Source organism: Dermacentor variabilis, chromosome 9, assembly GCF_050947875.1.
Source record: "Dermacentor variabilis isolate Ectoservices chromosome 9, ASM5094787v1, whole genome shotgun sequence".
NCBI classification, from domain to species: domain Eukaryota; kingdom Metazoa; phylum Arthropoda; class Arachnida; order Ixodida; family Ixodidae; genus Dermacentor; species Dermacentor variabilis.
Window position 1 is genome coordinate 148615309 of NC_134576.1, and position 13206 is coordinate 148628514.

Genomic DNA, 13206 nt, shown 5'->3' on the forward strand with positions numbered 1-13206 from the left:
CATTTTATTCGCAGAAATTTTAAACAGGCAACACGCGAAGTTAAAGAAACTTTATACTTCTTACATGCCAGAAGAATACTTGATTATGCTTGTGTAATATGGGATCCCTATCAAGATTACATCATTGATAGACTCTAAAAACTACAGAACCAAGCAGTAAGGTTTGTTTGCAATAATTACAGCCCGTACTCTAGCGTTTCCGAAATGAAGGCCACTTTAGGATGGGATCTACTACATATGCGTAGGCAGAAGTTAAGGCTCAAACTATTGCACGTAATATACAACAGCCAGAAAGGTATTAATCGCTATAACTATCTCCTGGAACCAGATTGCATATCGACTCGCTGTGATAACAAAAAGATCTCAGCCTATAACTGCAGAACAAACACTTTTTACTACCCTTTTTTCCTCAAATCAATTAGACAATGGAACAGTTTATCAAATGATATAGTAAATGTGTCAAATAACGAACTGTTCTACTCTATGCTGTGACGGCGCTCTTGTCAAACTAACGTATGTGTTATATATCTTGAAACCTGTTTGTTTCACATTACGTGTGTGCCTTTCTCTCAAGGCTATTGCAGTGCTTCTGTTTGTGAGTATATCTGTCCAAAAGTTTTTTTGTATTACTGATTCTATTTTGTTCCCCCCTACGTAATGCCTTTATGGCGATGTAGGTACTCTGTAAATAAATAAATAAATAAATAAATAAATAAATAAATAAATAAGTTAACTAGAAAAGTACGTAAAGATCCAAGGAGAACTTCCAAATGCATCACTCAGCCGCTCTCACAAGCGCCCCTTGTTTGCGGTATGTCGACTTGCGCAACGTTGCTGTTGCCTTGAAAGTTCCCCCGTCGCTTAAAAGAATGAAGATACCTGATCAGGACCACAACTGTCAAAAATGTGGCCTCTCAATTTTTGTATGTAAGCCTTCTGCTGCGCTTGCGTACGTTTACAGGTTGTAGCGCACAATTTCAAATAACTCAGACAATGAATGTACATCACACTACTTTATTTCCAAATAGCATCGTATATATTTTTACCTAGACGCAGCTTCTTGGTAATATATTGCTTCACGTTAGATTTTCGATTTGTATTATTTCAGCAACCCGAGCCGACCTTGCGCAGTAGTGCCACGAACGGATGTATTCAAGTGGCTTGTACCTCGTAGGAGGCGTTACTGAGGACAGAAGGGACCCCCACTGGCGTAACTCTTTGACCGTGTTCTGCCCTCGTGGCCGCATCTGGAAATGGACGAGCGCATGCACTCGCTCTTGTGTGACGTGGGCTGCTCGCAGTTGTGATGATAGCGTGTCTTTCTTTCGCGCGGCCTTACGTAACCTGCACGTACATAACGAACTATTATGTCGCTTCAACAGAAATACCCAGCCATACCGGCATTAATATAATAATAATATTTGGGGTTTTACGTGCCAAAACCACTTTCTGATTATGAGGCACGCCGTAGTGGAGGACTCCGGAAATTTTGACCACCTGGGGTTCTTTAACGTGCACCTAAATCTAAGCACACGGGTGTTTTCGCATTTCGCCCCCATCGAAATGCGGCCGCCGTGGCCGGGATTCGATCCCGCGACCTCGTGCTCAGCAGCCCAACACCATAGCCACTGAGCAACCACGGCGGGTTTCATTAAGGGCCTCCTTTTTATGCATGTATTGACAGTTTGCACGAGTGTATGCATGGTGTGACGTCATGACCCCACTGAAAGGTTCCGCATAACGTTCAATAACCACAGATGTTACTCCAACCATGTTTAGCAAACTCATGGGGATTTTTGATGATATCCCCATAAAACTGTCAAGCTGTCACGTAAGTCAATCGCAAAATGTATTGGAATATTGAAATATATATGGGAACATTTCAGTGGTTTTGCCTGCCCAACAGAGTTTCATTTGTGCATCACCTGCATGATGTGTTCCCTACAATAGCACTGAAATATTTGAAAAACAGTGCACATAAGCATGTACACGGCCCAGAACGACAGCATTAGCATTAGGAATGGTACATAACAAATTTTCTTTTGAAAATTTTTGTTATTCAGAAGTTCCATATGTTTCGCATTCATGTTATGGAAATGAAAATGATTTGACGCAGGAGACACATGATTCTTTTATAAACTATGCAAGAACATTGGAAAGCAGGCTAGGCATGTTTTAATAATAGGTTTTGATTGTTTCATTGCTCCTAGGCAATTATAGAAAGGCCTTTTTGTTGCGTGCGTTTTGTCACACCGTCAAATTGTCTTTTTTATTTCGCTTCCTATTGCAGTAACGCTGTCGCCACCTGTCCAAACATTCCGGTGCCCAATTTCTCCCTGTGGTTTTAAGCGCCCTGTGAAGAAAACGTCTTTTCTGTGAATTAATCAAATAAAATAAAACACGTTACCTGCTTGCATCTTTTGCTTCACCGCTTCACGTCTTCGACGGAACGGCTGTTGTAGATGTCTCAGCGCGCGAGCGATTGCGCATGCTGTGGAATACGGGGTGTGTTCTCCTTCGCTTACCTTCGGCCTTCTCAAGTTCACATGACACACAGAAGAGATATGATGGCTTTACTGAAAGCCAGAGAGCGAGTCGTCGCAGGTCTGACACGCTTCTCCATATAAAAAAGTCGCAGTTTCGCCCGAAAGGCGAAACATCGATTGCGATAGCAAATTAGTACACAGCTGTACGAAGTAAGGATACCAGTTCTTTGGCCGTATAAACTTGTAAGCATTCGCTTACTAAGTTCATTAACAAGCACAGTGTCATATACGCGCACAAGCTAACATGAACACGTGTCACTCGATGACCGTGGAAACCCGCTGTCAAAACGGTGGAGAGAGGAAGCGTGGCAGGAGCAGCGAGCGAATCGACGTTCGTGCTACGTCTGGCCTTAGCGCAAACTAAGCGGCGAAACGGAGCGCACACGAACCTATGAGCCCACACATCGGAAATCGTCGCAGATCGCTTCCGCGATAGGGCCCGCGCGGCCGCGCCGTACTCAGCAGCCGCCGGAGTAGAAGAGGGGACCCCCTACCCCGATGAAATTTTTGCAACTGCTAGTAGGTACAGCGGGGCGTGGCTAGAGTGTACTAGTTTCTGCTAGAGTGTACTAGTTCTGCGCAGGCACGAGTAGAGCGGGTGCGAGAGGGAAAATCTCGGGTCCTTTGCTCATTGAATATGTGAATCTGCCTAGGCACTATGGAGGAGGTTACTGAGCGCGCGTTGTATGCGTTTGTCCCTTAGACATGCCGGCATTGCCGAGTGTGGTCGAGTTTGTTTACTCTCCGCCGCTGGCTGCCCGCACGTTTGGGCAGTGGGCACGGACGCCCCATTTGGTGATCGCTGTGTCTGAAGGGGCAAGGTTCTGAGTGGTGTTGTATAGGTCGCGAGTGGCTTTTTCGTCGCGACGACAGATTGGATTTTTGCAAGCACTGCTCCAGGAGGGCACACGTAACCGGCAAACGGAGGCTTCAGGAGATCACCTGAAGTTATAATAAAGCAGGCGGCGCAAGATCTCCGGGGTACTGAAGGGGTAGCGGGGGGATAAAAGCTGGATGCAGGGCGGTGTCCCGTTGCCGCTTTGGTGTCCTGGAGGCCTGCGCCACCAATAATGCGAAATAATGACACGTTGTTTCAATTAGTAAAAAGACGATTGAATAAATATAATCCCGTCCAGCCACCAACTTGCGACTTTAAGTTCTGCACTACCGCGCCCCCAACTTCTCCCGGCACGCTATTGGCGGCGAGGAGTTACGGAGTCGCCATCTATCGGAAGCGCCTCGCTGGCGTAGTATGAGGGATCACGCGCCGCGCTCCTCATAGGTTTTGCTGTCAGCGCTCACCGAAAACACCACGTGCGGGCTCTCCCGGACATTTCTGTAAGTACTTTCGAAACGAGAGAAGTTTTTACTGTCTAAATAATAATCTTGGGCAAACTGAATGCACAGAATCATTTACAGACGCTATCTCTTTACCGAATACGTACAGTGAACGCCACTACGCGTGGTCGCCGCGATGGAGTCTCCCGAACCGGGTTCTTGCGTGAAAGGCAGGTAAACGCTGAAAGCAAACTATGTGAAATATGTTCTTATAGTGTTTGTATAACTAAATGGAGCGTAATAGAATGAAGCCCAAATGCAGCGATCGCACAGATTCGCAGCGACCGACGGCGCATACATTCAGGTTTGTTTGCATCTATACATGTACAGATGACCGAAGTACAGACAAAAAGCCAAATGAATTCGGCTTGACGGGGTCTGTACCCCTTACAGAAATGGCACTGTGCACAATAAAGAGAACACAAGAGAACACGTCTGCATGCTTGTCCGCGCACTGTTTCGCTTTCGCCGCGTGCGCGTTTTCGCACCGTGCCATGAGCCGCAGAATAATGAGCATTTGACAGTATGCAAGGAACCATTGTTGCGTGGGTGCTATCAGAGCTCTTCAAAAATAATTTCATTGTAGAGACTTCGACGCCTACGGGGACTGCGACGTGCCATCGCGACGATTGAATCTTTTTTTTTCTTCTAAATTCTTGGACATTTCAACATTATTTCTCGAGTTGCCTCGCACTGTATGTTTATCGGTGTTCTCAGCGTGCGATTTCCCGCTGCTTCTTTTTTGTAATCCAGTGCGTTAATTCATAACACAAACATGACCATATGACATACTTTTTTATAATGTGCTTCTTACCGTTCCCTTTCCACTCCAGCGAACTTGCCAGTATCTACAGCATCGACAAGTTCATAGACCAAACCGTCATGACATTAGTCGGGCAGCGGACTCGGGCAAGCGTCTCAGCGCGCGTTTTCCGAACATCGCAGACCCGGCGCCGTAGCAGAAATCTTCCTCGCGCCTGTGCTTGCTGCATACCCGAGTTGTGGCCGATGACTGTTTGCCGGTTTTATGTTTCGCGAGCCAAGCTTCACGCGGCTTGTCCTGCGGCTACCTGTGAATAAGGCTGACACCGGGCTCCGTTGCGTACGTCCGGCATTGCGGCGCCGAGCAGTAGCCTACCATGATGCGCGCCTTCAAAGGCAGCCACTACCTATTGTAGTGTTTTCAAGCGTTGTAAAGGAGACACTCGAAGCGGGAAAATCTCGCCACTAAATGAGGACCGCAGCGTACGAGGGAATTTACACTCTCGTTTTCAGCTCACTTCGGCGCTCCCGGAGCAACCGACGCGGCCGCTATGTCCACGTGATTCCTAATAGCACGTCACGCCGACGGTGGCGCCAGCTTTTCCTGTGGTGGAGCTCGAGGCCAATATAGGGACAAATTCATTCAAAAGCGCTAACAAACTCATCCGTAGTGCCTGGGCAAAGTTATATATTCAAAGAGCAAAAGTCCCCACATTTCCACTCCCACACCCACTCTTACTCGCGCATGCGCGCACATGTCCGGCGTCTCCCCAAGTGCCATGCCCCGCTGTGCCTACTAGCAATTGTGAAGACGCCTCCCCCGGTGCTTGGCGCGCGAGGGAAGACGGCGCGCTTCCTCCCCGCTTCCCTCCCTTGCGCACGCGAGATTGAGCCGACGATCGCACGCGTTTCACTCGCACATAGAGCATACGGCGTGCGACGATGATGTTATCGTACTTGGACTTTGTACGGAACATCAGCAGCGACGGCGACGACGGCAGAAGTGCGCCTGGAGTGTCCATCTAATTGCTATCGTAATAGAAACTAGTGAAAGATGACGCCACACTCACACTGTGTACACTTATTCGCAGCAGACGGAGACTTACACACACATGCAAAACCAACTGAAAGGCTCAATTGAGTACGTAATCTCCAGAGGTACCTCCATTGGCTCAACATCACCCGCTGTGGTTGCTCAGTGGCTATGGTGTTAGGCTGCTGAGCACGAGGTCGCGGGATCGAATCCCGGCCACGGCGGCCGCATTTCGATGGGGGCGAAATGCGAAAACACCCGTGTGCTTAGATTTAGGTGCACGTTAAAGAACCCCAGGTGGTCAAAATTTCCGGAGTCCTCCACTACGGCGTGCCTCATAATCAGAAAGTGGTTTTGGCACGTAAAACCCCAAATATTATTGGCTCAACACCCTTGCACTCCCTACAGCTGCAAGGTGTACACCAGTTTGCATTCTCAAAGATCCTTGAGGGTGCAAATCGGTTTACAATGCATCTTGGCGTTTGGCAAGTTTCGCGAAGCTGCGCAGATTTCACGTGGCTTCCATCAAAGATGAAATGTTCGTTCCCACTCAAATTCCAATGCGCTCAAATGTTCTGGAGTTGCGTGTGGTACTAGCTACTGGTAGCTGTAGCCGCGAAATTCTCTATTCGTGCTATTTACAGCTATCGACGCAACTTGAGACGTAACGATCAGAGAAAAAACACATTTATGGAGATCCAATAAACAAGCTGGAATCTTTTCATCCTATGGAGCGTGAAAGGACATGCAATCTCTATGTTTATTCCCCACAAAGGTCACAACTTTATTATTAATCATGCAATATTTAGGTTTACGCATTATACACCGCACAAGCTACGCCGGAATGCAAGCTCCAAATGAGGCGGCCTAGCGGCCGGCGCTGGTTAACCTCCTCGCCTTTCGCGTATCTTCCGCCTCTTTCTCTCTCTCTCGCCCAAATGATGCGGGTGCATCGTGTCAGACCCCGATTCAGTGGTGAAACGAGGACAAAGGCGATATAGAATATTTGTAGAGAGAGGAATGGTGATGTCAGCTGTATGCACTGAGAAGTACTGCACATGTCTAGCTACATTAAAGGATTCCGTCCCTTTTGTGTCAAAGTGGCCCCTTTTGGAACATTGGCCAAGAATAGGCACACACACAGCGGCGCATGCGGATAGGTAAAACGTAAAAACTCAAATAAATAAAACAACAAATTTATTAGATTTCATGAATACATTTTATTAGGTTATAGGAGTGTTTTAAGAAATAACTCGTACCTGAAGTTATATGCCCAAGTGTTTTGTTGGACTGAAGTACTAAAGCGCCAAACAGGCGTCACAAGAAGAAACACGGACTGACGTCTGTTTGTAGCTTTAGTACTTCAGTAACCAACTAGCCCAACAAACAGTCCTGCTTGAATAACTTTTGTGGGAATTTTTCGGCAGGAACTCCGATGGCAGAAGTTCGTTCATGACTGCAGGCACAAGCACAGCGCAAAGTATAGGTACAGAAGAAAGACGCGGCACGTCTATGCTTCGTTCGCGCTGTGCCTTTGCCTGTAGTCGTGAACAAACTTTGCGCACTTCTCGTGTTGCAGTAATGCGTGAGCTCACAGATATTAAGCAAAGTCTATAGCTTCTTTGCTGACCTTACGCGGAAAAGGGGATTCTTTGCTTCCCCTGAAGACTGCGTTCGCCAAGTTAACCATGACAATTAAGTATCTAGAAGCGGCAGTACCGTTCGTGTAAAAGCGTTATGAAACATCGTTCCAGCGCACAATTGAATACGAACGAGAAGAGAAAGACAACACGAACGCCGGAAACAGTCATCAGAAGTGTCAAACCAAAAGAAGAAAGGAATAAAAGCAAAAAGTCAAAAAAAGGTGAAGGAAGCGTTCCTTCTCTTTTCTTCCCCTCTTTTTTACATCACTCAATATAATCATGCTCATCTCCCGCCCTACCTAGCTAATTCGACACACCTGTTTGCCCTGAGATAATCAAGTCCTTTTTTCCCGAGTACAACAGAAGGAGCACTGACACAGTAATCGTTTTCATTGGAGATACAAAATGCTTCAAAAATTTCCCGTTTTTTTCTGATTGCTGTATTTGCGCAACACACGTGTTCGTTCGAAAAACGCCTTGCATGCTGGCTTGTGCGAGCAACGGCGAATGCGGTCGGCTAAATGACCAGCGCCACTTAGTGAAGTAGCATTCCTGCGATGCTCTAGCAAGCGTTCATTCAGACAGTGCCCTGAATGGTACCCGGTGTTCGTGTTGTCTTTCTCTTCTCGTCCGTGTTCAATTGTGCGCTGGAACGGTGTTTCATAATGCTAATCACAACCAACTAGCCCAGCTGTCCATACTTAGTGTAAAAGCGGTACGATATGATTTTAGAACAGTTGTCTGAGAGTAAGTGACACGTGAAGCACGAATTCCCGACTTGAAATGCAACCCGAAGCGCAAGCAGGTCCGCTTCAACAACTGCGCAGTAACTAAATGATAGCGAACCGTTCCGCAGAAGGGCGAGCATGGAAAGTGAAGGACTACCAATCGAACTCTAGCAAAGCCTGACATAAATCGCATCCGAATTTCAAGTTCCCATATCGACGCCGTGCATCGCTTGCAGCACAAGGCCAGCCCGGCAGTTCCTTTTGCCTCAGTGACTGCAAAGGGGTGCGTGGTTTGATGCGCGTAGACAATTGAGACGCTGGCGCGCAAATCGGCCGAGACTTTTCTTGAGCGATAAGCTGATAAGACGAAACCGAAATCTGGTCTGGCGAGCAAGAACCGCAGCAACAATAAAGATGATAGAAATTTGCTTGGGCTGGACAATTTTTGTCAAGAACGACGAATATGGGCCCCTCATCCGAGTAACTGATCCAGCTGATATTGCTAAGATTGCTTAAGCATCGTGGCGGCTAATTTTTCTTCTGTCCCATATTTCAGTGAGCTTAAAAATACATTTGCTGTCAGCCCAGAGCACAACTTCACGATAGTTAGAATCCATATTAGAAACCTGCTTAAATACTGGGAGGAGTTCAGGGAAATAGCTGAATTAGCCTCAAAGTTCGTCGACGCACTTACTATAGTTTATAGTGGAAACAGATGTAGCAGACGGTTGCTCCGACAGGTTCGTATTACACGATTATCGGCCCCACTTGATATATCGGCCAAAAGACGAGGGCGCGACATAACGCTGTTTGTAAACGTAAGATTTGACACTTCTCTAAAACCGAGTTCCTTTACACATGCTGAATGCTTACCAACAAAAACAACGCTTGCGCAAACCGACATAATCTTGCTAGCTCAGTATTGTCCTCCAAGTAATAGTGTCACACGAATCTTATTTGAACTGGTTGAAGTGTTGACATGCCTCAGCGGATCAGATATACTTGGAAGAAGACCTAAACATCAATATATTGCGCACTGCATCAGTTAGTGTATCGGTATGCCTACAAATTTTGTCAACATACGACCCGTATGTTCTGTAAATGGCCCCAATAGGGATGAGTCCACACAGGACAGACTTGTATCAGACTGTCTTGACCTTCTTTCAATAATAGCAACGGTTCATTCCTTATCAGTTTGCGTTATCAACGGAAAGATAACCAACCATTATTTTGTGGCACGTCATCTTAGCGCATGCTTGCCCCTGTCAGGAAAGAACGACATAGAAGAATTCATAATTACTTTGTTTAGCGCAAAACAACGGACACAAGAAAGACGACAGGACAAGGCGCCTTGTCCTGTCGTCTTTCTTGTGTCCGTTGTGTTGCGCTAAACAAAGTAATTACGGATTCGCACCAACTAGCCCGCCAACGCATTGTGCTGGACACAGAAGTACGCAAATAAGAAAAACCGGCTTGAAGTCAAGATCACTAATAGAAAAAATATTTGATCAGCTTATAACACAGTTTGAGTTGGCGCAAATTATTGTCGGAGCAGCCTATTCTATAGTGTACGAAATATTTAGCGATCAGTTAAAAAAGTTTGAACGCTCTTCTACGTGCACTGTAATTAAGAAATGCAGAAATTTATTCATGGTTCACGACCGATATAGTGAGAGCTATTTCTTACAGAGGCTGGTTGTGGAAAAGGTGGGAACGCGACCGAAAAGGTCAACACCGGAAGACCGAATACAACATAGCGAGTAACAGAGGCGTTGCCCTTCGAAATACCGCCGAAAAGGCGCTATTTCTCGCACAACTTTATCCATTGCAATCGCACCTACGAATGCTCGTCGAAGACTTGGTCATTATTAAAAAATCTCAGTCGAAGACGTGCCCTGCTATCGCCTTTTGGGATCCCTTGTCTGAAAAGCCAGCTACGGTAGCTGCGGCCACTTATTTACACGTGCACCTAATAATTTGCCGTCTCAACGGTGCAACTGGACGCTCCGGCAATCTGAGGCAGCTTCATTTTTGCCTGTAGCGATTCGAAAGAGGACGCGATGAGGATAATTTTTACTTTTCGACTCAGTAAACAGTTAGGAATAGACTCGTTATTATCTGTTTGTACGCTGCGACGGAATTTTGAGTGATTGATTATTATTCAGTGTCCAAGTGCACTTACTGGCACTGTACTTTGAAGTTCAACATACAAAGGTTACGTAGACTCATTTGTTAGTAGTTGAATTCGGACCACATGTAACCTTGGTATGCATGCCCACAAATATATGTGCACAGATACCAGCCAACGCTGTCCGACACACCCAAGCCTCCTGTCGTCTGCAGCAGCCGCGCCAAACGAGGCAGGGTAAAAAAAGAAAGCTTAGCTTAAAAAAAATTGCGATAGCAAATTAGTTGATAGCTGTACGAAGAAAGGATAGTAGTTTTATCGGCCGTATAAACTTGTAAACATTCCCTTACTAGCTAAATTAACAATTACAGAATGTGTAAGCGTGACTCAACGAGGACGTAGAAAAAAACAAACACACAGAGACCGCGCTATCTTTGTGTGATCTTATCATTTCGACGTCCTTGTTCAGTCGCGCTTACACATTCTATCATCGATTCAAACCAACCAGCCCGTCAACGTGTTTTAACTAAATTAACCAGCACGGTGTCACGCGCGCACAGGTAAACATGAATACATCTCGCTCGACGAGTGTGGAAACTCGCTGTGGAGATAGGAATCGCGGCAGCAGCTGCGAGCCAGTTGACGACCTCCGTGCATCTGTCGCTTCAGCGCCAACGGAACGCCGAAAGCACATCGCATACGTAGTTCGCGGCAGTGCACGCACTCTGCAAGCATCGCAGCTCGCTTTGCAGATGAGGCCCGCGCGGACGCGCACTTTGGCGACGTCTGAGATCGCTTTCACGACACAACCATAGAGAAAGAAATTCAACAAGAGGGGACACTCTTCAAAAACTGGCAACAGGAAACACGTCACGACTAGTTTCAACTCCATCCGTTAGTTGACGCAAGCATAAAAAAAAAAAAGAATGTGAAATAAACTTCCAGACAACATTTTATTTTTTTTATTCTTTCCCACTAAAAATGCAAAAGTTTTGCGTGTAAAGAACTTATACTTTGCAACTTATTTTGTTGCGTTGCCTAGCAACAAGCTAGCGGCACGCCAGACGCGCGTGCATACGTCATGCGCCAGACAAGCCGCAGGAATGAGCGAGGCCGGCTGCGCATGTGAAGTTCGCGTGCTCGGCGACCAGTCTCTTTTGGATGTAGCCCGTTTTTTGGGCTCCCGGCGTTCTCTTGTGTTCCGTCTGCATTTCGACACGGCACCACTGCACTACTGGACTACAGCAAGGTGAGGAATTTTGTTTGACAGTCTGCGACGCACTTCATGCACATTTAGGCTTACTGCACAAAGCAACCTATATAGTGACGCAGTTATCGAAAAACAGTTCCGCATTCCAAGCCTAATTAATATGAGTTAATTACTCGTACTGGGAGATGTTTGCGACGCTTTCTATGAGCCCAAGCATAATTATAACTTATTTCGGTAGTTTTTTGCGCACGCTCGCCGCACCTGGCTTTTTGAAGAAAAGCACCTTGGCCGTGTGACGCAGTTTCGCGTGTGCTGAATCTTACCGGGACAAGTTTGGCGCTTTCTCTGACCCCAGACATTATTGTAACTAATTTCACTACTTTTTGGGATACTTTTCAAGCACAGTGGCCGCGCTCGGCGTAGTGGCGCAGTTAGCGAAAAGCAGCTCGGCTGTGTGCCGCACTTAGTTTCGCGTGTACTGAATCTTACTGGTAGAAGTTCGTGACGCATTCTCTGACACGAAAAAGTATTTTAATTTATTTGGTAACTTTTTGGGATATCATGAGGCATGCTCGCCGCGCCTGGGGTTGTGAAGCTGTTAGCAAAAAAGCAAGCCGGCCATAATGAGTTAGTTTTGCGCGTACTGAATTTTAGTGGGACAAGTTTGTGACGCATTTTATAGCCCTGCAACAACATATACCTTATTTCGGTACTCACCCTTGTCGAAAACGCGACGAGCGATTGCCGAGAGCGATAACACGGGAGTGTTGCATGCGCCGGCAGGACGCGTAAAAGATAACACGGAGGAGCTCATGAACATGACATTTATGTATTCTGAGCGACTGAAAACAGGCTTTGCACCCACTAATCTGTCTTGAGTGCGACTAGAAGGCATTTTGCGAGCGTGTAACAGTCTGGCTGAGCCTGTGTTGCAGCCACCTTTGTGTACATGGCGTACCATCGCGTCGACTGAGGCCAAGTTGTTTTGGAAACGCGCAGTCACCTGCGTATTTGTGCACTTAAAGGGCAGGAAATAATGCCCGGGAAGGGAGGGGTGCTTGAAAATCGGATATTCTGTTCAGATTTTATGACATTGTTTGGGAGGAGTCTTTGCTGCGAAATGTACGTAAAAGTGAATTTATCCGTAATGCCTCTCATTCACCACTTACGCACGTTTCGCCTCTACACGCAATACTCCTGTTACGTCAATATACCGAAATGATACATGCTTGTAATTTACTTTCTTTCAGCTAATGGCATCCGGTGGAGCTTCGTACGGCAACGACTGCTGCTTACCTGGTGCCCCAACTTTGGATGAACGTAGAAGCCCGGAACGAGTATTTATATACAGCAAAATAAACATTTCATTTCAGAAGACGTCTTGCGTTTTCTTTATGAAATTGCACCTGACGGATTCGGTGGAGTCTCGTAGAGGTCGTTCGCAATAATTTTTGCTAAATAATGAAACGATTCCACGCCAAGGCCACGCGGGGTTCAGCAGAAGCAAAAAAAAAAAAAAAAAAAATGCCGCGCCGAACAGCGGAGCCGGCGCGGCGTGTACCAACTGGTGTTCAAAACGCGCGCGCCTAAAACCGAAACCGGAAGGAGTCAATACCATCCGCTTGGTGTGATATAGTAAATTCGGCCGCTGGGCTCTATGGGAGTGTCCGCTCTTGTTGAAATATGCTTCTCTATGACACAATGAGCGCCGGCAACGCGTCCCTATGGCGTCGGCCAAATTCTTCTACTACGGCGTCCGTGATTCACGTTGCCAACGCCGTAGAAGACGGCGCTATTAGACAGTTTTAGTTACACGTA

At 46.6% G+C, this 13206-nt stretch overlaps 1 protein-coding gene and 1 long non-coding RNA gene across 10 annotated transcripts in view; both read left to right on the forward strand.

The window, feature by feature from the left end:
- The window catches only part of LOC142557817 (chorion peroxidase-like), a 141901-nt gene extending 139485 nt beyond the window's left edge, over positions 1 to 2416 (forward strand). For 6 of the 9 annotated variants that reach the window (XM_075669970.1, XM_075669973.1, XM_075669969.1 and 3 more), the window contains 2 exons: positions 1109 to 1210; positions 2291 to 2416. In XM_075669970.1, the coding sequence (XP_075526085.1) occupies positions 1109 to 1187 (79 nt within the window). In that variant the 3' untranslated portion in view covers positions 1188 to 1210; positions 2291 to 2416. Of the gene's footprint in view, positions 1 to 1108; positions 1211 to 2290 lie in introns of those variants that run through there. The other 3 variants (XR_012822855.1, XM_075669967.1, XR_012822856.1) reach the window with 2 other exon arrangements.
- An 8848-nt stretch (positions 2417 to 11264) lies between these two features.
- On the forward strand, positions 11265 to 12765 carry LOC142558230 (uncharacterized). Its single transcript, XR_012822986.1, has 2 exons — positions 11265 to 11427; positions 12639 to 12765. It is a non-coding gene; the product is annotated as an uncharacterized LOC142558230 (long non-coding RNA).
- Positions 12766 to 13206: the final 441 nt, after the last annotated feature.